The 24,493-nt window shown below is 46.8% G+C and overlaps 2 protein-coding genes across 5 annotated transcripts in view; one reads left to right on the forward strand and one right to left on the reverse strand.

The window, feature by feature from the left end:
* On the forward strand, nt 1-24,360 carry S100PBP (S100P binding protein). 2 transcript variants are annotated; one of them, XM_058856693.1, is made up of 5 exons: nt 1-34; nt 1,560-2,706; nt 2,897-2,994; nt 4,056-4,160; nt 24,188-24,360. In XM_058856693.1, the coding sequence occupies exons 2-5, from the start codon at nt 1,660-1,662 to the stop codon at nt 24,294-24,296; spliced, it is 1,359 nt and encodes a 452-aa protein (XP_058712676.1). In that variant the 5' UTR covers nt 1-34; nt 1,560-1,659; the 3' UTR covers nt 24,297-24,360. The 2 variants fall into 2 exon arrangements, with proteins under 2 accessions (XP_058712676.1, XP_058712677.1); XM_058856694.1 differs by lacking the exons at nt 1-34; nt 24,188-24,360 and adding an exon at nt 7,740-8,349 and having other exon boundaries at nt 1,410-2,706.
* Nucleotides 13,119-24,493, reverse strand: part of FNDC5 (fibronectin type III domain containing 5) — a 16,382-nt gene continuing 5,007 nt past the window's right edge. The window contains exons 2-7 of one of the 3 annotated variants that reach the window (XR_009279509.1): nt 20,090-20,205; nt 19,571-19,769; nt 17,912-18,004; nt 15,521-15,654; nt 14,307-14,882; nt 13,119-13,526 (exon numbers count right to left, since the gene is read on the reverse strand). Coding sequence is in view for 2 of the 3 variants with exons in the window: in XM_058856695.1 (XP_058712678.1) it covers nt 17,494-17,708; nt 17,912-18,004; nt 19,571-19,769; nt 20,090-20,205 (623 nt within the window). In the remaining variant the exon portion in view is untranslated. Of the gene's footprint in view, nt 14,883-15,520; nt 15,655-17,480; nt 17,709-17,911; nt 18,005-19,570; nt 19,770-20,089; nt 20,206-24,493 lie in introns of those variants that run through there. The other 2 variants (XM_058856697.1, XM_058856695.1) reach the window with 2 other exon arrangements.

Raw genomic sequence — 24,493 nt, forward strand, 5'->3', positions numbered from 1 at the left:
GGGCGCGGCCTTGGCGCCGTTAAGATGGCGGCGGGTGAGCGCCCTTCTCGCCAGGCCCGGCCGGGCCGCGGCCGCTGCTTTGTCTCAGCCCAACTTAATTTTTAACTCGTTTATTTAGGGAGGGGGGTTTACCCCTTTTTTCCCGGGATTCGGGGAGCTCCCCGTGTTGGTGTGGGCCGGGAGGCGGAGCAGGGGCGGGGCGGGCTGGCCCCGCCTTGGGGCGGTGCCGTTGAGGCGCCGGTTGGGCGGTGCCCGCTGAGGGACGGGCGGGTCCCTGATGGAGAGAGACGGGGCCGTGGTTGCTTCAACGCCCTCGGTGAGGGGCGAGAGGGGCCTTACCGCTTCCTGAAGTTTTTATCTGGAGAGGGAAAGGCTCCAGAGTGACACAATTGCAGGTTTTTAGTGCCTAAAGGGTCTGGAAAGGGATTTGGGAGCAGGGCCTGGAGAGACAGGACAGGGGGGAATGGATTCCCACTGCCAGAGGGAGATGGGATTTTGGGAAAAAAGTCCTCCCTGTGAGGGTGGCGAGGCCCTGGCACGGGTTATTCAGAGAAGCTGCGGCTGCTCCATCCCTGGAAGTGTCCACGGCCAGGTTGGATCAGGCTGGGCTGGTGAGAAGTGTCCCTGCCCTGGCAGGGGGTGGCACTGGATGAGCTTTATGTCCCTTCCCACCCAAACCATTCACGGGTTCCATGGTTAGGAGCAGAATTATCAGACTGTCACACTGCATGGGACTAAATCCAGTCGTGTTTTGTGTGGGTTTTGTGCACACACAGCTGATTCCTGAGGTGTTTTTTTTTTTCCTAACACAATTCTGAAAGTGTCCATTTTCATTATTTAGGCAGAATTGCCCAGGTTTCATTCCTGGAGTGTGTAACCCTTTTTTTAAACAGTAATCAAAGCAAGGGAAAGACAAAATACATTCCTTTAAATCCTTGCTCAAAGAGGACAGGAAATACCTCGCCTTTGTCCAAATTCCCCTGCTGGGTGAGAGTCAAGTGCAGGGCTTTCAGGTCCAAAGATTCCTTTAGGGATGAGTCCTCACTCCGGGAAAAAACAGGGTTTGTTTGTGAATACTTTGGAGCTATTGAGTTTCACAGGAAGGTTCTTTATCTGATGATCTTGGATTACAACGAGGGTTTTGTGTGTCTCAGTGACTAATACCCTGACAGGGCTCCTCTTCCTTTGCTCACTTTTTCCCAACCCCAAAAAAGATTTTTTTAAAATGTGTTTGTTTATCTCTGAAGGGCAAAGGTGGGAGTTGAGACACTTGGAGGTTTTATTTAATGCCTCAGGAGTGTTTTGCAGTTTAAGGCTGTAATTTGGGATCCCTGGGGTCTGCTGTGAGGGACTGGCAGCAGTTTGGGAGGAGAGAGGGTTTCCAATCATTGGGATTTCCCCTGGTGTTGCTTGAGGGAGCTCTCAGGGATGAAGGATTTGTTGGGACCTAAAACAAGAGAACAAAATCAAATTATGGTGGTTTTGCCTTCCCTGTGAAATTCCAGCATTTTGGGGGTACAGCTCAGCTCCTTTACTGAGGATGTCGCTTTTGCTGGCAGGTTGGAGCTGACTCCTGCTGATTCCTCTGGAAGAGCAAAGGCCAGCAGCAGCAGAAGAGCCTCTAGAACTGGGAGCAGAGTTCCAGGAAGCCACAGAGCCATGGGAGACAGTTCCCCTGCTTCCCCTGGGCTCTGCCAGGAATTCAGGCAGGACCCACTCCCCAGGGCTAAGAGGCTGTCGGATTCCGCAGTGCAGGTGCAGGCCCTGCAGTCAGCTAAGAAAGCCTGTGTGCTGAGGCGTGGCTGCAGCACTCCAGACCCAGCAGGGAATCCTCTCTTCCCTTCCCCAACCTCTGGCTGCTCCCTTTTCCTGGAGGAGAGTGCCCAGGATGAGTTTGGTGCCAGTTTTGCTGTGCCCAAATATGACGACGTGGCCATTTCCCTGGACATCAGCGGGTGTTTCGACGACAGCGAGCTGGATGACTCCTTGCTGGAGCTGTCAGACAGCGAGAAAGGGAATTCTCCCTTTGATTACACCGAGGAAGAGATCCAGGAAATCTTGGCAGATGATTCCATGGAAGCTGAGCAGCAGCACCTCGCTGGTGAAAGCCACCTGAGCCAAAGTGTGAGCGGAGAGAGCGACAATACAGAGAGCAGCGGCTGCAGCGCAGGGACATTGGTGAGTGAGGCAGCCTCAGAGGAGCCAGAGGAACCCCAGGAGCATCCCTCAGACAGCTCTGGGTGTGATCCTGGCTTTTTGGGTGGCAGTGCTGCCCTGGATGGGTCCCAGCTGCAGGTGGAGCTGGACCTAGACCTGCAGGAGCTGCTGAGCCTGAGCCCGTTCGCTGCCGCCTGCGCCGGTGAGGCTCTGGAGGAAAACAACCTGGAAAGAGAAACTTTGGATGCAATGATAGATGATTGTTTGGGATATTCCACAGCTGCTGGGAGCTGCAGTCCTGAAAAATCCACAGAGAGGGTGATGCCTGAAGGCTGGGAAAGCATGGATCAGGATTGCCTGGGAAGATCCATGCCCTCATCCAACCTCCCCTGTGGCCAGAGCACAGGGGATGAGAGTCCAGCATCTGTGATGCCACCAAAAAAAGAACTTCCCAAAGCAACAATGAGCTGTTCCTCAAGGAAATCAGGCTTGCCAAAGGATGCTGAAGGGGAATCCACAGGAGCTGAGCAGCCACCAGGCAGCACTAAAGTAAACTCACATCTTCATTCTTGTAATTTGAATGTTTTTAATCACATGCCTTTGGGTTTGTCCATGTGCACACAAGTGTTGTGTTTATATGGGGGAAGTTTTTCAAGTGGGTTTTTGTATAAATCTATAAGCAAAGCTTACATGGAAAAATTTTATTACACATTAATCCCCTTTTCCCTTCCCTTTCCAGTTAAGTGACACAGCTGCAGGCCAGACTGGGCAGGAAGAGCCACCCAGTGGGAAGAAAAGTGGCAAAGTAATTCCTGTCCCACAGGAGAAGGAAGAAAGGTAATTTATTAGGAAATCTGCACTTTGAAAATCATCCCAGCTGTTTCCTCCCTCACTTTGTTGCTTGGTTTATTTTTATTTTTAATTTTTTAAAAATTTTAATTTAAATTTTTAAATTAAGCTGCACTGAAATAGTGGGGAAACAATAAATATTTCACCCTGTAAGATTGTAGTGGTTTTGGTTTGTTAATTTGAGGTTTTTGGTTAATATATTAAATAATGTAGTGGGTTTAGTATTGGTTAAAATTGTTAGTGTATTTATTAGAATTTGTTGTTGTTGTTGTGAGATATGAATTAGGAGGCGGGTAAAATAGGTTTAAAATTTAAAAGGTATAAAGAAAAATTTTATTAATAGACTTAAGAGAATGAGAATTAGAATATAATTTTTAGAATAAGATTTAGTAAGAGAGATTTTTTGCGCTTGCTTGTTTTTAAAATGTGGCTTTTTTAGAGGCAGATTTAGTTTTTAAATGGTTTAATAGGTCGTTAAATTTTAGGGTTAGTTAGTTAGTGGTTTTTTTTAGGCACAGAAGAAGCTCTTAGCAATTTTTTTAGAAACATAATTTTTGTGGATGGCTTCTTCCCTCCTACTAAATATTAATTAATGTAAAATAAGGCACATGGATGCTGTGAGAAGGGGAAGGATGTCGGGGAACGGGAAGGGAGGTGGCTCGGGCAGTTTTGGGTCTGCAGGGGATGTTTGTGCCTCATGGCCCGCAGCCGTTCCCTGCAGGTGGCAGCAGCAGAGCGGCTCGGGATGTTGCTCCTGCTCTTCCCCGCTCCTGGAGGCGGCACATCGGGGCTTTTCCCCGCGTTCGGGGCGTTGCTGTGGTGTGAAAAAGCCGCTTTGGAGAGCTCCCGACGGCAGTGACCGGCTGGGAGCCTCAGCTCTCTGCGTGTTTGATCTTTGCAGCTTTACTCAAATAAATATTTTTAGTTTTTCAGTCCCAGTGCTACAAGAATGTCGTGTCTGCCACAGTTCTGCAGGGCTCTCTCTGTCAACTGTAACCTAATTTGATAAATAATCTAAAAATGAATTAACACAATTTATTATTTTTAAGGCCAAAACAACGGACCTGCATTTCAGAAGCACAGCCTGAGCAAAAGAAACGTTTCTCTCCAGGCTGTGGCAGTCCAAGTGAAGAGAAGTGTGGTTATAACCTCAGGTAACCCCCAGGTGGGATGGGATGAGGCTGGTGGGGAGGAAAAAATTGATATCCTGGCTGGCTGGATGGACTTGAATTCATTGTTTGGAGTGTGTTTGTTTTCAGAGGGGAATAAAGAGTGCCTGTGACACTTTTGTGTACTGCCATGCACAGAATTCCTGCACAGGAATCAGCCCCTGGCTCCAGGGTTGGGTCAGAGGAGTTTTAGAGATATCTGGGAAATATTGTGAAGGGAGTTTGGTGTAGAAAATCAGGGATGCTCCAAGAGCAGGTTTGTATTCCCTGGGAGAAGAAGGGCTGAGCTCTGGCTTGTTCTGTTGGGAATTAACTTGGTCATGTCAGTTCACAGCTATCCCAGAATCATCAAAATTGGAAAAGACCTTCAATAACATCAAGTTCCCACCTTATCACCAGCCCAGAGCACTTGAGTGCCACCTCCAGTCCTTCCTTGGACACCTCTAGGACTCTACCACCTCCCTGAAACTCACACTGGGAGAATCTTGAGCTCAAGTGCTGAGTTTAGACTCAGACTGTGGGAATCTTGAGCTCAAGTGCTGAGATTCTGATTCAGACTGGGGGAATCTTGAGCTCAAGTGCTGAGATTTGGATTCAGATTGAGGGAATCTTGAGCTCAAGTGCTGAGGTTTGGATTCAGATTGAGGGAATCTTGAGCTCAAGTGATGAGATTTGGGTTTATTTTTGACACCTTCTCTGTGTTGCCTCAGTGGTGTCATCCAAGAGCCACCGACTGCGGGGGTGTGGAAAGGAAGGTGTTGCAAAGAGCAGGTTTGGATTTCAGCTCATGGGTGGCAGCTGATGGGTAGGACTGGGATGTTCTGAGAAGCAAAATATTCTAGTAGCTTCCAGCCACGGCTCCCTGTGGTTATTTTGAGTGTTCATGGGTGCAATAATTGCCATTTCTTGCGAGGCACAAGAAGCTGACAGTTGTGTGTGTGGAGCCTGCACTTAGGCAGGCAGCAGGAACAGCTGCATCGCCACAGGGCTGCTTCCAGAGGATGAATCCAGCATAAGTAATGCAGAGGGGACGAGGCAGGGAAAGCTAAAATGGCCTGTTTTCTCTTGCTTTCAAATTAAAAATGCAAGACGTATGTTGTGAGTCACAAAAAATCAGGCAGGAGCTCTAAATGAGCGAGGCTGACAAGTGAAATCGAGCTCTCTTTTGCTGGGGAAGAACATTATCTGTGATGCACACAATTTGATTTTCTTATTAGTGCAAACCTTTCTTATTCCAAATAGCTGTAGGCTTGGAATTCAGCCCGACAGACAGCGTGGGTTCTGCCAGTTGTCCCAGATGAAAAGCTCCTGGGTGGGCTGGAAGTGCCCTGTGTGCTGTCCCCCTGCACCTGGATCTGCAGCAGTGTCCAGGGTGTGTCATTTGCATAGGAAATGCTGAGTGATCCCAAGGAATTAATGAAGGAAAATCAGCAGGTTTAGAGCCAACCAGGGAATTCCTTCTGGGAAGCAGGAGCTAATATATTGCTGCTACAAATCTTCAGCTCTGTTTTGAGTTGCAAATCTCCTGGCATTTGTCTCAGGGTAATGTTTCCTTTGCTATCCCATCTTTTACGTAATCTGTCTGTTCTTCCTTGGATCCTGGCTCTTGCTGCTCTGCTGTCTGAGGGAATTCCAATCTGGCTACAGGAGAGATTTTGTCTTTTCCCTTGTCTGCATAGTGGCTTGCACTTGCATGAAATACAACTTTCATATATATATAAATACAATTTCCATATATATAAAATCCATTTTTCATATCTATATCTTTTATATCTGCATATATCTCATATATATATATTCTTATATTGGGTGATTGAGTGCTTAAAGTCACACTGACTATCTGTAAAAAAAATCCTTTTATATTCAGGATAAACTTCTCACATTGAGCCATCTCTGTTGTGTAGAGAGACCAGCCCCGTGGCTCTACTTGTGCTTCCTCTCATTCTGCTTTCTAGATGCTATTAAATCCTAATATATTCATTTATTTGCAGCTTCCCCTAAGAATTTAAATGCTGGTGAGGCTGTGCTGGAGCAGATGTAAAAATGAGCTGTGATTTGAGCATCTGCTTGGCAATGGGGGGCTGATAATTGACCACACAAGATTTCTGCCAGCTGACCATTTGTCAGTGTTTGCACTTTGTTATTGCCCTTTATCCAGCAGTAAATGGAATTATTTCCTTCCTGATGAGATCCTCCTTGGCAATTCTGGGGCTGGATCAGCTACACAAATAATGAGGCTCCTAAAACTGTGTAATTTGGAGCAGAATCACAGAGTGGGTTGGGTTGGAAGGGATCTTAAAGATTGTCCTGTTCCACCCCCTGCCATGAGCAGGGAACCTTCCACTGCTCCAGGCACCTCTGGGAAGCTGAGCTGGCTCCTGTCTGACCTCCATCCATTTTTTTATAACCTACCAGGACTCCATCAGGAGCTCTCCTTGAGGCTTGGTGTGCTTGCTAGAGGTTTTTGATGCTTTTAAAAATTTTATCAGACTTCTCTCAACCTGGCAGGAACCTGATAAATTATTTCCTTGGCATCAAAGGGACAGGAGGAGGAAATACGTTATAAAGAGGCACAAACCATCTGGTTTTACTGTAATAACAAAGATCAATATCTTAAAAAAAACCCACTATGTTTAAGGTGGTGGAAAGGGAGAGCAGTGTCAGGAACAGATGGAGAAACAAATCTGTGAAATACAAATGAACTCTTTGCTAGCAGACTCTGTGATGAAAGACTCTGGTCTCTTGATTGATGCTGAGCTGGTTGAGGGGAAGAAAAAAAAACTTAATCTTGAAGCAGTTTTTACCTGCCCAAATTAATTTTGCTTGGATGGAGGGCAGGCAGGGAAGGTGCAGGACTGGGGCTGTGCTGACATAAATGAAGAATTCCATTTAGTGGCTGAGCTCAGGAGGGAGATTTCACTTCAAAGCAAATGAAATCCACCTCCAAACCCTAAATTTCAAGAGATGTGGGATGGGAATTGATAAAATGGATTTCTAAGTTTATGGTGAGGGGAGTGAGAAGTTACCTGGGGTTCAGAGTGTGATACTCCTGGTCCAGGGGCAAAGCTGAAATAAGCAGAGCTCCTGGTTTGTAACTGGGTGGGACTGGCTGAAAACCTCATCCCAAATGTGTAGTTTGGTCTCTGTTGTGGAAGGAATGAGGATGTGCCCAAGGGGAAAGAACTCCAAAGGTTTTAAGCGCTGTTTCATGGCAGCTGAGTTTATCCAGCCCCTTTTCCTCAGGCCAAAAGGCCTCTGAGCCCTGGGGTGGATGCTGAGGCACTGGGATAAATTCCTCCAAATATCTGGTGGGATTCATCTGCCCTTGGGACTTCCCCTCTTGGAGAGGATTTCCAATCTTTTCCTGGAGTGAGTCATGGTGAAAGCTGGTCCAAGTCCTTGTCTCTCCTCAGGGGTGAAAAGTGCACCCCTGGCAGTAGGAAATGTTCCTTCTATTTTTATGACCCGTTTCACCTCTGACTCAGAAGGCCAAGGGAAGGAACTGAGATGTAGGAAGGCTCAAAATCTTTAAAAATGTCGTGATTTCTTCTACACTCATTGCAGGCAATGGGAACTGCTGTGTATGGTGAGAGTTTGCCTTGGAGGACCTCCCTCCCAAACAACCCATGGATTTCTCAAGAAAAACTTGTAAAAATCCCTCCTAGAATTATCAGTTTTTGGCAAGAAGTTGTTCCTTTGGGTAAATAGGAGCTGATTGTGCAGTTTCTGAAGGAGACCTGGGATTGCTGGGGAGACACCGTGTTCCCTGGGAAGGAGCTGTGATTCACATCCTTCACATGACTGCAGGATGGAAAAACCCTGGAGTTTGGACTGGGCAATGACACACTCTGTGCTGGGCTGAGAGCCCCTGGGAAGGGCAGAATTCCAGGGAATTTGCCTTTCCCTGAGCTCTGAGTGGAATCCAGATCAAGCTGCTTTGGCTGGAGCCCTTCTGGTCACTGCCTGTTCTTGCTGAGCAGTGAAAAGAAAACTCTCTGTGCTGTGAGAGGGGACAGCCCAGTGCCAGGCAAATGTTCCTGCTCCAAACCAGATGTTTGGACAGTGGTTTTACAGGAGTGACCCCCATGGTTGGAATTTGCTTTGAAAACCAGATGGTTTTGCTGTTCAAAAATGTGATTTCCTGAGTTAAGCTCGTCCCTGTGCATGAATAAAATCAAAATAAAGCAGCAAAGTTGTTTTTTTTTCAAAACATAGATGGGGCAAAGCTTTGTAGCACTCTGAGGCCTGCAGATAACCAAGCCCCTTGAAGTAGTTTAGATTTTAATCTCGCTTTTCTGAGGCTGCCTAAAGTTTGTGGAGTTTTGTCTTGCTATTTCAGAGCATGCAAATGAGGGGATTTGAGGTGGGTGAAGCATTTTGTGAGGAAAATTTCCTTTTTTGTTTGAAGTTGAACCTTCAGCCTTTGTGGTGGGCCAGGGAGAAGGAGCCTTGCAAAGAAGGTAATGAAGCAGCAGGCAGAATTCCTGAAAGGAACTTTGATGTTTTCACTTCTCAAGGTACCTCCTTAGGATGTGGTTTGACTTTGAAAACCTCCTACCAAGAAAATCAGGTACCAGCTGCGAGCACCAAGGAAACAGAGATTTGTTTTCAAGAGATATTGCTGCTCCAGCCTCATCCAAAAGCTCCTCTGGTGTTTGTTTTAACTTTTTGATCGACTTTTATTGCAGAAATTCCCCAAATTCCAACCCATATCCAGTGGGTGAGCAAGAACTTGGCCAAACACAGTGATTTCCAGAGAATTCCTGAACACTTGCAGTGTTTATTCATTGCATTTTGCTGCTGAGGGGCTGTGCTGGTTCTTGTTCTGCATTTAGAGGTGTTAATTGGTCTGGTTTTCAGTGGTTTTAAGTTTCATTTGTAACTTCTTCTGCAAAAGCATGAGATTTGCACCAGAGTTTATAAATATTTTGCAGCTTTTAGATGTCATTTTCTTCTTTCCTGTGCTACTGAGCAACTCCAAATGAGTTGGAGGTGGATAGGTTGATATTCTCAATGTTCTTCCCAGGGGTGCCAGCAGGGCCTTGTGACTCCTTTAGGTATTTATAGGTGGAATTTTGGAGTGCAAATTAAGTTTATTCAGGCAGAAAATCATCTCATATTTTTATCATTGCAATCTGACTATTTTTGGAGATGCTTTTGGCTCGTGTGATCTTAAAGAAATCAAAATTTTGGCTCAGTACTGACTTTTTTTAGCCTTGTGGTTCATAGATTTTATTCTATGGCACCCAGAGTGGGACAGGACTTTGGAAAACAGGCAAAGTTTCTCTCTGCCCTGAATGTGCAGTGGCTGAGACAGGGAGAATGGAAGTTATTTGTCCAAAGGATCAGCAGTGAAGCTTGGAGCAGAGTCTGACTGTACAAATTCCCAGATCTCACAGAATCCAGGCAGGAAGGAACCCATGGACAGCACTTTTGGGGCTGGGTTCTCCAGGCAGGACTCAGGCATGGCCAATGTCAGCTCCAGAACCTCTCAGGTGTTTTAATTTTGTACAGAATTTACTTCTGTAAATTTTATTTACATTTATTGCATCGAGGGAGAAGGGGAAATCCCTTGGAAGCACGTGAGAGCTTCAGCACATGGTGGTTGATGGCTTTTAAAGCAGTGAACCTCACAAATCAAGTTCTTTGAAAAAAGAATCATTTACCTGTGGTCTGGGGACAATTTCACCTGATATCCCTGGAATCCCAGGATGGTTTGGGTTGAAAGGGACATAAAGATCATTCAGATCATCTCAGTCTCTTCTGCTATCCCAGATTGCTCCAATACCTGTCCAACCTGGCCTCAGACACTTCCAGGGGTGGAAATTCTCAGCAGGCAGCTCCTGACCCTGCCAGGAAGGTGCTGAAGGTGTCTCCAGGAGGGGGTTTGTGTTCTTTGGGAGTGTAAAACTCTGCCATGAAGCTGCTCTGCCCTTTGGGAAGGATTCAGGCTTCTGGGCAGCTTTAGTGCTGCAAATTTCCCTCTTTGACATTGCAAATGATTCACATCTGAATGGTGGAGAGAGGAGGGAGGGATTGTGGATTAATCTTTCATGGAAGGACAGTGTTTTGCTGTGTGTTTGCTATTAGAGAGCAGCCAAGGGCCCTGCTGATGATTTTTGCCATAGTAGAACGCAGCGATATCAATAAAAACTGAAATAAAACTGGCTTTGTGCAAGCCCTGCGTGAGCTCTGATAAAATGCCTCACAATTAAAAATTTAATAGCGTTCATCAATGTATTGCAGCCAGCTGGAAAACAATGAGACTGAAATAAAACCACTGTGTGGGATTTTTTTCTGCCTTCCTCTCAAAAACTAACCAGCTCTTCCCTGTAAGGAGGAAGAAATTGCATCCTGAAACTGGAAATAGTGGAAGCCAACAATCTCCTTTTGGTTTAAGAGGATATTTAGGTGCAGAACAGGTCTGGATGGTATAAATATGTTTAATTTAGCAGTTGGTGGCGTTAAAGGTGGGGGTTTTGTGAATTCAAAAGGACAGTGATGCTGCAAAGTGTCAAATGGCATCCAGTGTGTCCAGATTCCAAGGAAAAAGAGGATTTTTTTCTGGCTGCCAGCTTTGCTGCCTCCATCTGGGAATCTGAAATTCAAGCTGTGCCTTCCCTGGCTCTGTCACTAATAATGAAGATTCTTCATTTGGAACTTACTTAACCAAAATTGAGGCTGAAGGAGAATCCAGCTCCTTTTTTTTTTCCTCGAGACGTGTGGGCTGCAGCAGCACCAAGGGGGAACAGCATCATTTTAACGCCTGAGGTCACCAGACAATTCAATAGACGCCAGATTTGTGGTGGAAACACAAGATATTTTAGCATAACAAGCATGTTGATGGGGCAGCTTTTTAACAAAAGCTGATTGAATTTGGTCAGCTCTGCTTCCAGTCTAGGCTGTAATTACACGTCGTTAAAAAGCTGCTTTATATATATATATATATATATATAATTTTTTTTTTTTTTTTTTTTTTTTTTTTTGGCTGCAAATCTGGGGGAAATTACATTTGGTGGAACATATGGTGTCATCTTCAGCTCTCTCCTCGGGAAGCTCAGGCCTCGCCGAGGTGCCGTGTTTTGCTGGGGAAAAATGGATGTGCAGCTGTGACATTGGCTTTGGAGTGATGTCACCTTTTCTCGTCTTTGGCAAACACTGCCATCAGCAGCCTGTTCCTCTCCCTTGGCATCTCCATTACCAGCTGAGATTGTGCTAACACTTTTCCTCCGTGTAGGTGTTTCCTCCTCGCTTTCTATTGAAGTGGCAGGGAATCAAAAAAGCCTCGTGTTCCCGTTTTCCCCGGAGCAGCGAGCCTGTGCCGGTGCCTGGTGGCCCGGGGGAGGAGGTGACAAGTGGCTGGGGCTGTGTTGTGAGTTGGAAGGACACGCTGTGCAGGATTGTTTGCTCCACACTTCCTCCCGCGGCTCCTCTTTGCTAAACTCGTGGGGGAGGAATCTATTGGTTAAATTGTACTTGTAGGCATAATATTACAGTGCTGGGAAGGAAGAAGGAGAGCGGTGCTTAACTCCAAACACGCCCTGGCTGTGCTGGCGAAGGGTTTTGTTTTGCAGCTCCCTGCTCCTATTGTGTCCCAAATCTCGGCTCAGTCGGTTCTTGGAAATCAATGGGATTCGTCCCGAGCCAGCTGGGCTGGCTTTGCTTTCAGAGATCAGCAGGAGATCAGCCTCTCTGGGATCCCTGGCACAGCAGCCCACTCCCTCTCGCTGCTTTTTAGTATTTATTGAAACCTCCCTTTCGCAGCTCCCGCTTCCAACAATGAGTCAAAATCAGCAGCCAGGGCGAAAACACGTGGGGGGACGTGGGTGGTCTGGAGGGTGTGCTGTGCTGTGGCCCAGCATGACTTCCCTCAGTGTGCCTTGGGTTTATTTTTGCTTGATGTCTTGCCTTTGTTGACTGTAAAACACCTCACAAGTATCTTTTGGCAGCTGCTGATGAGAGCGAGGTCTCTGTTCTAAAGATGGGTTTAGGATTGAACTCACACTTTGCTGACTCTCACGGGTTATGGTGGAGTTTAATACCCAGACAGCAGTTAAAGCTTTGGTGTTTATGACCCTCACAACAGCAGCATTTTAAGTAACTTTCTTCTCCTATAACCCTTTCCTAAAGTGTGGATTTACTCCACCACTTCAATTCAGAGTGGCTAAAAAATTTCCTTGAAGGGAGTCACTTGAACTGAGTGGTTTGGAGTCCCTGTCTGAGCTGAACTCTGCCAGCCCACATTTGTTTCTCCTCACAAACAACTTCTCTTTACTCTCCAAGCCTGCAGTTCTGGGTTATCAAATGCAGGTTATCAAAATAACCCTGGCATCTCCTGCCACAGGTGAATATTGAACTCTGCCCCACACTGACACTTTAATTCTGATCTACCAAAGGAGTGATCACATCTCTGTCAGGAAAGAAACAGCTTCAATCTGTCCCTAGGAAACAACAACTGTGGGGAAAAGAAAAGGGATATGGTCTGAATTCCCAGGGACAACTGGCTTTAAAAGCAGCCACACAACCCCCCAACCTGCCAAATTACCAGGCTGGATTTCCACTGGAGCAGCTCTCTGAGGGCTGCTTGCTCGGCTGTCTGCTCCAGGATTAGGAGAGAGCATCTCCCTTATCGTTTTGCACATGCTGTACCATCTGTCCTAAATCTCCCTTTGTCGGGCTGTGGATTCCAAGTGCTATTTCTTCCTTGGGAGATAACAGACGTGGCTGAAGAATTTTTCTAGGTAGGGCTGGGGTGCTATTTATGGTGAGAGTTTTTTTTGTTGTCCTGCAGCCAGAACCAACTCTGAACCTCCCTGGGTTTTCTCCACCCAGACACTGAGAAAAATATTTTAGGTTATAGGTGTGTTTAGGTTTTAGGTCTGGGAAATATGAAGTCCCCCAGTTGTAGGGTGTGTGTGCTGCTGAAAGAAGGTGAATATGAAATAATTAAATTCAGGCATTACAAGGACACAAGAGATGCCTTTAATCTTTTATTGTACATTATAAAATGTTTATTGCTCTGTCTGTATCAGAGGTGGTGACCTCTCCTTCTTGGTGATGGAAAAGTATGTTCAGGCAAAGGATCCTGGAGACACCTTTGGGGTTGGCCTGGCTGGAACCAGCGCTTCTGCAGGAGAAATTCCCAGTGCTTTTCTCCCAAACCAGCTCTTTGGGAAAAGCTGGTGACAGGGGAATTGGAGAGATGGCAGCTCCTCACTGCCAGCCTGGTTCTTTGCAGAGACTCCCAACCCAGGCTCCTCTGAGTGCAGGTTTGTTGTGACAAGCTCCAAACCTTCCTCAGACCAGCCTCTCTTGGAGTGTGACGGAACAATTCGGATCCTGCCTCATCCCCTAAGTGCATATGGAGTGGTCTTGTGGAGGAATTAAATAAATACAGATACCCCATGGCACACTACAAAGAATAAATCTTTTTCATGTCATGGTCCTGCATCTCCCAGCTATCCAGAGCACCAGCAATCCCCAGGGATCCTGTCAACTTCCAAACATCCAGCATTTCCTAAGAGAGAGAAGCCCAGCCCCTTTCCCATCCATCCTCATCCTTTTTGGGAAGGGCTGTCTCCAGCAGACTCCTGCCGTTCCAACCTCAGGAGAACAGCACAGGCAAGGATGTGTAAGGAAAACCAGCCCTTCCCACACAGAAACTTTACTAAAAGAAGCTTTTTAAGAACTTAAGCCCTCAAAAAAATGCCCCTCAGGCCAGAGCCTTCCACAATAAACAGCTCTTGCCCCTGGAGACCTTGCATAGCAACCGGTATCATCAGGTATTTTGTCTTTTTCTTTGTTTTTTTTTTGCTGACTGGCTACATTTTTATGGACCTTTTATGCCATTGATGGTGGACTCAGGCCCAGCTGAAAATACCACGCAGAAAATGGTTGAAATTATCCTGGAAGCTAAATAACAGCTTCTGGTGTCCCCTCATGTTGGGCTGTGCCTCAGTGTTCCCCGATTTTTCTGAGGTGAAGAGCACCAGTGTGAGAGAGGAGAGACAGCAGCAGTGGAGAACGTGCTGCAGCCTGGCTGGAGAACAGCTGGGGAAGTTCTCCTGGTGGGAATGGAAACTGGGGGATGCCTTTTTTTGTTTTGTTTGTTTGTTTGTTTGAAAAACCCACCTGCAAGACGTGTTACACGACACACATCAATGAACAAAGCAAGGCCCGAGCACACAGCAGCCAAAATTTGGCTTCTCTGTGGTGTTTGCCATGAGCTTCCCGCTCGGAGAGGGATGTGCCTGATGCCTGGGAATACTGCCGGCATGGAGTGACAGTGAGACCAGAGAAAGACACAACAAAACCTTGTGCATTCCCAAAAAAACAGGAAAACTGTCCCAGAAGATGGAGTGTGAGGGTAGAAAGGAGCGTGGAAGACATTGCTCCAAGCCAGGTGATTCACGGATCACTCCAGCATCACTGATTCTTCTCCATCCTCTTTGTTTGGGTTTGTTTTGTTTTGTTTTGTATTTTTTTTTTGCAGGATTTCCCTTCCTGGCCAGATGCTTTGCAGAACACGGATGAGGAGGTGGATGCCAGCGAGTGACAATCACGAGGTCTTGTTTTGCAAATCACCCCGCCAATGTTTGACCTCCCCAATCATCACGGCTCAGAGTGGGAGTGAGGGATGGAGTCCATCTCTCAGCTGTCAGGCTCTCATGCTTCAATGATGTTCACTGAGGGCTTGTTTTTTGGAAACTAGGAGGGAAAACAAAGGAAAACCGGATGTATAATAGGGGAAAATCACCTCAGAGCTCAGTGCAGTCTGCAGGTCGTGTTTGGTGAAAATTCTCGTTCCCATCCCTTCATGATGATGAAGAAGGGTCAGACTTGAGGTTTTAGGCTTGTGGGGTTCATCACTGCTTCTGAGCCGTCATGAATCAGTGAACTATTTAAAATACTAAATAAATATGGTGGGGATGTGAACAGAAACACGAGGAAGTTAAATGAATTGAAATAAATTGGGATAAATTAAAGGCTTGACCTATTCCCACTTCGACATGGTGTTAGCATCTTTGCTCCCGCTGATTAACTCTCCAGTTAATTACAGGACCAGTGTCCTCTTTGCCTCGTGCTGCTGTGGGAGGACCCAAGGAACTCATTTTTTTTTTCCCCTCCAGAGATGCTCAGCTCATCCAGAAACGTGGCTTGAAACCTGATTTCTCTCGGCCACGCAGGATCCAGGGGGTGGGAGTGAAGCTCTGCCTTCCTGAGCAGCAGAGCCGTGGGTGTGGAGGGTGTTCCCATCCCTCAGCCCGGCTCTGGAGGTGGGGGAGGATTTTTTAACAGAGCCTTTTTTGGGTTGAATTTAGCAGAAATCGGTTGCGGACACTCACCTTGCTCCGCAGGAGGCCCCCGCCCTGATGCTCGGGTGTGCTGTTCTCCGAGGCGCTCTTGGCTTTCTCCTTGCTGTTGTTGGGCTCGTTATCTTTGATGATATCGTACTGTCTGCAGAACAGGGCGATCACCCCTGCCGGGAGAGAGCATCACATCAGCGAGCCTGCAGACATCACACATCCCTCCGGCCAGCCTCGGCAGCATTCCTGCTTCCCACAGCCAGCCAGCCTCTGGCTCTTCCCTCCCTTAATTCCATGCTAAACTAGTTAGACAGGACGACAGAAGATTAATTCTATTCCAGCCTCCCTGTTATGAAGTGTTTTAAGTCCTGCATTTGGAGCTCGACCAACACCAACTCCGCGGTTCGGCGAGCACCGGAGCTCCTGAAATTTCTGCCTGGTGAAAATGTGTCCTCTGCTCCCCGTCCTCTGGAGCTGGAGCTGGCACAGGAGAGGTTCTGAACCTGCCAGCACCTGCAAATGGGCACCAGCACAAGCTGTGAGTGGAAATTTCCTCCCACACACACACCCAGGCACGTGGAGAGGGGAGCAGGGGCAGCCACGGCACGTAAGATGACTGCAAATGTCTGTCTGAGAAGATTTTATGTGATGTTTCCACCAAATAACATCTCTGCCTGTGGATTCCAGACACGTAGGTGAAGTGGATCCAGGCAGATGCTGCTTTTCCCTCCCTGAAAAATCTTCTTTAATAGCCAAATATATTTAAATCTTCCAGCATCTTCACGTCATGAACTGCTCTATAAAACGAGTGTGGCAGTTGCCCCCAGGCTTTACTGATAAACACAGTGGCCCAAATTCTTTCTTTGGGAATGTGGGTAAATGGCTGATTCCAGGAGAAAAGGCGTTAACATCTGCCACAGCCACCCCTGGTGTGATTTCTGTGAGTAAAACTGACACACAAAGAAGGAAAACGCCGTGAAAAATTCCAAAATTTCCAAAATTCAAGAGCTGGGGCTTGGCTCAGCCCAGAGCCCTGGGCACAGACTGGTTCCATTTCCATTTGGATTTTCCCAAATATTGTCACACAGGACAGGTTAAAATCTGGAAGGAGGTTTTTTTGTGTATTGAGACTTTTTAAAGGATGCATTTGATGTAGAGAGAGATTCTCCCCACACCCTTTTGATTTTTAAATGTAAGTAATTTGTCTGGAAGGGAAATTGTGGGATTAGCAAATTCTTTGTTCCCAGCTGATCCAAGTCTCAGATTAGGGAGGTGAATGGGTTGTTCAGTCACCCCATGTAATTATTCATGATTATTTTCCCTGGCAAGGCATTGAAACTGGGATGTGCACAACTGAAACATGGCATAAATGCTGAAAAATAATAGCCTGGAGGTTCTGGAAATCTTCTAAGTTTGTTTCAGTTTTCATGTGATTTTTTGCTTTAGGAGTAATTGCTGTCCAGTCCCTGGAGATGCAAATAAGGGTGAAAAGAAAAATAAGTTATATATTAAGATATATATATATGTTATATATATTATATATATAAGGATCTGATTCAGTGTCACCTGGATTCCTCCATCCCCTTCTGTGATGGAGAAATTTCTGTGGAAATTTTATATAAAAATAGAGATAAAAAATATAAAATGAAAAAATATAAATATAAATATAAATATATAAAGATGAATGTGAATATGAATACGAATTTGAATATGAATATATAGATACATATTAATATTAATATTAATGAATATATGAATACGAATATGATATGAATATGAATATGAATAGATATAGATATAGATATAGATATAAATATATAAAGATGAATATGACTATGGCTATGACTATGAATATAGATATAAATAAATATAAATATAAATATAAATATAAATATAAATATAAATATAAATATAAATATAAATATAAATATAAATATAAATATAAATATAAATATAAATATAAATATAAATTAGTGTGTGTGGAGAGGAAGACTCTTGCCTGAGCATTGGAGTCATATAATATCCAGAAAATTACTGCAGCCTGTAATATCTGAAGGACTCAAGGCATATCCTGTTGGATATTTGGATCCCTGGAAATATTCCAGGACAGGGGCTTGGAGCATCCTGCCCTGGTGGAAGGTTGGGGTGGAACAAAACCATCTCTCTGTCCCTTCCAACCCAAACCATTCCATGATTCTGTGGCTGAGGGCATCGTAATCAGGGCAGTCTGGAAGAAAATGAGATTACAGGATTAACCATAGGGAATTGCTTCCATCAAATCAATTTTCTGCTTCCTGCTGGACCAAACTCCAGCTGCCAAACCCAACTTGATGTGCCCTTCCAGCTGAGAACTCCGTACTTTTTGTGGGAGGAAAGGAATTCCTAAGGGATATGCCATGGATTTAGTTTTGACAGAGAGTTGGGACTGACCTGCCCACATAAACAACACCACAACAATGATGAGAATTTCTCCCGCTCGCAGCTGTTGGTTTTTCTTCGCCATCTCCTTCATTGTCACCTCATCTGCACGGGGGCAAAGAGATAGGGTGAGACCCAAAACGCAGCTCAGAGCCTGCTTTAGGAGTGTCCCCAGCCCCAGTCAGTGTGTCAGGAGCTGAGCCAGCAGGGAGAGAGTCCTGACACTCCTTAGGACACTTGGGTTGGGATTTAGGAAGGAATTCTTCCCTCTCAGGGTGGCTGGGGGCTGGAATGGATTTCCCAGAGAAGCTGTGGCTGCTCCATCCCTGGAAGTGCTCAGGATGGAGCTTGGAGCAGCCTGGGATCGTGGAAGTGTCCCTTTGGAACAGGATGAGCTTTACATCCCTTCCAACCCAAACCAGTGTGGGATTCCAAGATTCATCCTGAGGGGACAGGACAAGGGAGGAGCAGTGGGACAGGGCAGTGTTATCTGTCCCCGTGGCTGCTCTGTCTGCTGTCCCTGTCCCTGTTAGTGCCATCTGCACCTGTCACAAAGCCTTGCATGCTCCAGCAGCTCCAGCTCAGGAGCGTGGAGAGCCTGGCAGGATATTTTTCAGCAGAGCCCTGGGATTCAGAAAGGAGCAGAGCCTTTTTGCTGGGCGTAATTCCCCTCCTTGCCTTCAAAGCATTAAGGAGATTACAGTTCAGGCCCCCAGGAAAGGAGCAGTGCTCCTCTTAGTGCTTCCAGATAAACAGCAATTCAGGATTTACAGCCTCCAAATCAGTTTAAATAGAGTCAAGGACTTGCATCCTCAGAACCACAGCCAAAAGCCCTGGAACAGGCCAGGCCCTCAGCAGGCAGGGAGGGACCTGGGTGTCCCCACAGCCCTGCACTGCCAGGCCCTCTTTGGAGCAGGATTTTTGCTGACAGAAAACCCTCAACAGCCTGGTTTGGCTAAAGAGGAACAAGTGAAGGAGTTGCCAGTGGGGAAGTGCCTGATTTTCTCCGTGGAGATATTGAAAACCCAACTGGAAGTGATCCAGGATGTCCTGCTCTGCTTGACCCTGCCTGGGTGATCTCAAGAGGTTCCTTCCTACCTCATCTCTCTGCAATTTGGCAGAAATACTGAAAATGTAAGAAAAGTGGGAGCCTCTGGGTATTTTTTCCCCCAAAATCCAAGCACAGGAGGCTCTGTGAATCCCACACAGTGGTGTGCCCGGTGCCATCCAGGGGTGCTGGTTCCACATGAGCTCAGAGGCTGGCCAGGAATTCCCCTTGGCTTTCTCCACTTGTAGGGAGCAGGACACAGAGCTGCAAACCTCACTTGGTTAAATCTCATCTGGAACAGGAGAAGGAGCAGCCACCTCCAGCAGCATCTCCCTGTCACCTTGTGCCCCCTCAGAACATCCTGAGAGAACACTCAGCCCCGTGAGTGTTTGTCCCACAGGGTTTATTCTGTTCATCCCACAGGATTTATTCTGTTCATCCCACAGGGTTTATTCTGTTCATCCCACAGGGTTTCTCCTATTTATCCCACAGGGTTTCTCCTATTTATCCCACAGGGTTTCTCCTATTTATCCCACAGGGTTTCTCCCAGCTTCTCTGGATCCTGGTTCCTCTCTGCACAGCCCTGTGTCCCAGGGGCCACGTAGGAACTCACCCACACTTGCCTTTATTTTTAGAGGCTAGTTTCTCAGCTTCCCTGGGGGTCTTGAAGAGGACTGGCTCACTGGCAGGGCTCTGGCCTTGGATGCTGATGGACTGGACATGCACAATGTACTCAGTGTCCTCCTCTAGGTCCCAGAGGGCACAGGAGCGGGTGGTGGTGTTCACCTCCTGGATGAAGCGCAGCATCCGCACGTCCTTCTTCTGGAAGCCGAGAGAGGAGAGCACAGAGTGGTGGAGGGACCTCCCCATGTGCATTTATTTGCTGTCACCTAAGGCCACTGATTCCTGCCCTGCCCACCACGTGGATGTGGAGGAACCATCGGGATCCTTCCCTCTCTGCAGCCACCAACGTGCAAAGCGTCGCTGCAAAGGGGACGGGAGAGCCAAATCCCCTCCGGGACCACGAGGGACAGGATGAGAAGGAATGGATTTAAACTGCAGCAGGAGGATTTGGGAGCAGAAGGGACCTGGGAGAGGGGCAGATGGATATGGCTGAAACTGGGTAATTCTAGGCACGGTACCTGTTGGGAAATTGCAAATCCAATGACAACTTCGTCTTCCAGCACATCCCAAGTGACCACGGCCGAGTTGGCTTTCAGGTGTTTGACTGTGACATTTACTGGAGCCGATGGGCTGTCTGCAAGGAGGGAGAGCAGAGCCTTTACAGGGGCAGGAGACACACTGAGGGCAAGGAAAGGAGTGGAAAAGGATCTCAGGATCTATCTTGGATATGTGACCTGAGAATTGCAGCTACTCTGTCGGGACATGAAATTAATTAACAGGGCTCTTTTCTTTGGAGTGATGAGACAGAGGTTATCTCCTCATGTTTTGGTTGTTTATTCTCTTATTTATATTACATATACACAGTGTACAAGGAGCTATATACACTAAGATAGAAAGGTGCAAAATGGCTAACAAAGAACTTCTTCAAGGTCTTTTATATGTCTATTTTTCCAATTAACAAATGCCAAGTAAATCTATTTTTCTTAGTGACCCAATGACCTCTGTGCTGCACTGTGGCATTCTCTATCCAATCACTAATTACCCAAAAATCCCTAGAAGAAGAAGAAGAAGAAGGAAGAAGAAGGAGAAAGGGACAACACCCTAAATCCTCCATCTTGACTCTTGTTTTCTAAAAGAGCTTAAACCTTAAACTTTCTCACCCAGTGACTTAAGGAAACTCTCTAACTTACAAACTCACATTCTCAGTTTTTCTACTTAACTTTAACAGCTGTCTCCATGGTGTTATGTGAAATTCAGCATTTTCTTGGATGTCAGAGCCAGGTATCAGAGATATCCTGTGCCTCTGACTCCAACAGTGCTCCAGGTCTCAATTCCCATGGTGGAGCTAGGAGATGTCACCTGAGATTATGAGTTGCATTCAACATGGATTCAAACTGATAGAGGCAAAATTTAAGTTAAATATTGGGAAGAAATCCTTCCCTGGGAGGGTGGTGGAGGTTGCCCAGAGAAGCTTCCATCCCTGGAAGTGTTCAAGATGAGGTTGGAGCAACCTGGACTGTGCAAAATGCTGCTGCCAGTGGCAGGGAGTGGGACTGATCTTCCTGTCCCTTCCAACCCAAACCATTCCACAACTCCACGTGTGAAATACCCAACCCTTGGGAAGAATTTCTTGAACACCACAGCCAAGCCCTGAGCAGCTCATTCATCCCATCCTCCCCAGCCACATTTTTCCTTGTTGTTGTGTGTTACAGCCTGCCAGTGACAGCTGGGAGGGAATTTCAGCTCTGTCATGGAAGCGTGCACACCGAATGCTTTGATGAGCATTCCTGAGGTCTGAAATGCACCAGTGGAGTAACTGGGAGAGTTTCTTTTGCTTTTTCTCTGGTAGAAAATGTTTCTTACAATGTTTTGTGGCTGATTTCGGAGCACATCCAGCAAACATCCACTTGGAGCTGCCAGGACATGGTGGGTATTATAATGTGGAAAGGGCAGGCCAGGAAAGCAGGAGCCTGAGGCTCTGTGTTTATTCCCAGTTCCAGAGCCCAGCTGAATCCTCCCAGCCTTGCCAAGAAGAGCTGAGCTCCTGCACAACCTCCCCAGGAGCCTCTTCACAGTCCAAAGCCCTTCCTGGCATCTCAAGGGAATGTTTTACCTCCAAGGCTTGGCACAGCTGTTCCAGCTGGACTCTGTTCCCACTCCTCTGGTCAAATTTAATTCACAACCTTCAGCTTTGCCCTGAACCAAAAGCAGTGAATGCTCTGAGGAGCCCCAGGAGGTCAGTAGGGTGAGGAAGAATAATTTTATTCCAACTTTTATGCATAATTTATACTTTTATTTCATTATAACCACCCCTTTGGGGCTGGGACAGGTCAGCAGTACAGAGGGGTGCACTTGTGCCTGTCTCCAGTGACACTTGTTGGATTTATGGTCATTCCCAGCCGCCTGGATGGGGCTGGAAATATTCAAGCTGGAGTGTCAATGTCTGACATCACTCCTGGTGAATGTTCCCCTGGGAACAGAGGAATAACAGGAGCACAGAATTCCCCAGCTGAAGGTCACTTGGCACAGTGATCCCTCTTTCCTTTCACTGCCAGCAGGTATTATTCCACCCTTAGGAATAAAATGTCTGGAGAAGCCATTCAAGCCAGACTGACTCTAGTGAATCCATCAATGAGAAAAAAAAAAGCCACTGAATGGCTGAATTCACACAAATTCAGGACTTTAGGAGGAGCAGCAAGTCTCTAATTCCACAGAGGGATGTCATTCCTCTCTGGAATAACCATGGTGTTGACCCAGAGCATTCTCATCTCCCAGGGCCTGGCCCTCATAGAATGAGGCAGAATTCCCCAGCCATCCTCTTGGAGGATGGGATCCCTCACCATCCTCTTGGAGGATGGGATCCCTCACCATCCTCACCCTCCCTGCAAGCTGAGGAGGGAGACAGATCATCCTCCCCATCCTGGAATGAAAGTCCAAAGCCGGCTGTGACACAAGGAAGGGACGTGGGTCTGCAGCTCTTCACCTTCCCCCGTGACTGAACCAAAAAATTCAAGTCAAGACAAAAGTCAAGTCTAATTTTAGGAAGGGGCAGTCAGCAGACAGGAATGTGCACGGGGAAGGTCTGTGAGTCATGCCTGATGAATTTGCTGGAACACACGGAGGACATGACGGAGTTGAGGGATGGGAGACAAAACAGTCTCCAGCTGCAGCCGAGCACTTCGCCCTTCCCGGCTGCACCGCTCCATCCCGACGTGGTTGTCTTCTCTGGGTATTTTTAGGAGATAAATTTTTGTATTTTTTTAGGAGCTACCACTGACTTAGCCAGCTTCAGTTGGAGGAAGGCTTTGAAAATAGATGAATTAACCCCACAGGAACAGAGAGCAGAGATCACGGGAAAAGGCTGGGAAAAGGGAACAGCGCTCAGAGCGTTCAGGTCCCCTTTGAAATTTGTGACCTTGAGGGAGGCAAAGCATAAAAAGTGTCTGAGTTTCCTGATAGCATAAGAATTGGGGGAGTTGGGAAGACCTTGAAGAGCTGGAAGAGAACAAAAAACTCTTCTGGGAAGTGGTGGGAGGGGGTGGAGAGCTGTGAGGCAGGAGGGAAGCACTTGGCAAAACTGAAACCCAGAGTTTGAAACCTCCAAAACTGAAATCTGGATGAAGGTGAGGGAAAAATCACCTGGAGTGGGTGGTCAGGGACATTTTAGAACCTTTCTTTGTAGGAATACCTGTTAGAGGGATGGGGTAGTGAAGTCAGCAGCTTTAAAATCCAGGACAGCAGATCCCAGTGTGCCCTCCCTTGCACTGCTACACCCAAATCAGCGGTGCCAAACCAGCATAAAAACACTAAAAAGAGACTTAAACCATGTTTGATGGAAATGCAAACCCAGAAAAATGGATTTTCTGCTCCCAGAGCTGCGGGAATAATTTGGAACCAAATTTTTCATCCATGAGGTTGCTTTTCTCCCCATTCCCAGGAGGTGAAATGATGAGATCACGACTTCTTAAGACCTAAAACACTGTTCCAAGATATTCCACATGACTTTTGGCACTCTGGCCCTGTTGCAGCTCTTTGTTGGTGCCAGCCTGGCTGAGATCAGGTGGAAAAGGTGTAATTCCTGTAATTTCCCAGCTGGCTGCAGGGGGTCGGGAGCTCAATCAGGGCCTCAAGGTGCCAAATCCAAATTTTTGTTTCCTTCTAGAGTCATGTGCAACTCCTGGAAACTTTGTCTCTGTGCCTGTGGCAGCCAGGAAAGCTGCTGGTGTTCTGGGAGCAGGCACAGAGGGTGGGAATGTTGCAGGGATAGCAGGGGATGGGTTGTGGATCAAGGTTCTTTTTGTGCCTATTTACTCCAGAGCTGCTGAGGGCAGCACATTCCCAGTCTGCTCCGTAAGGGAATGGTGAAAGATTCCTGCTTTAGCACTTGAACTTCATTCCAGTGCAGGATGCTGGAGCAAATCCCACCCTGCAAACTGGCAGAGGATATTTGCCCAAATTTAGATGGAAAAATACTCTCATTTTCATGTCAGCAGAAATCTCCCCACCCCTCATTAAGGGAAACCCTGACGATTTAAGCTGAAATCAGGACTTTTAAACATGAATAGTAGCTTAAAACCTGAGGATTTCTAAAATCCCATCTCATTTCCTTCCCACAGGCTCCGAAATCTCCCATCCCCCAGGCCCAGCCCTCCCCAGTTATGCCGCACCTGGGGCCCTTTTGGCAGAAGCAGGTCGGAGCCTCCGCTGTGCACCAAGAAATCCTGAGCCCTGGAGATGATCCTCAATCCCTTCCCGATGCTCAGAACCCCTCCCAGCCTTTTATAAAATGTTTTCCTCGTTATTGTTGGACTTTAATTGGGAAGAGAGGAACCCCACACACACTTTACAACTGGCTTTGTTATGGGTACAAGTGGCACAAGGATGTGCTTCCCTGTGAGTTGGATTCCCCATGGGAGCTGTGG

Source organism: Poecile atricapillus, chromosome 24 (genome assembly GCF_030490865.1).
Source record: "Poecile atricapillus isolate bPoeAtr1 chromosome 24, bPoeAtr1.hap1, whole genome shotgun sequence".
NCBI lineage: Eukaryota > Metazoa > Chordata > Aves > Passeriformes > Paridae > Poecile > Poecile atricapillus.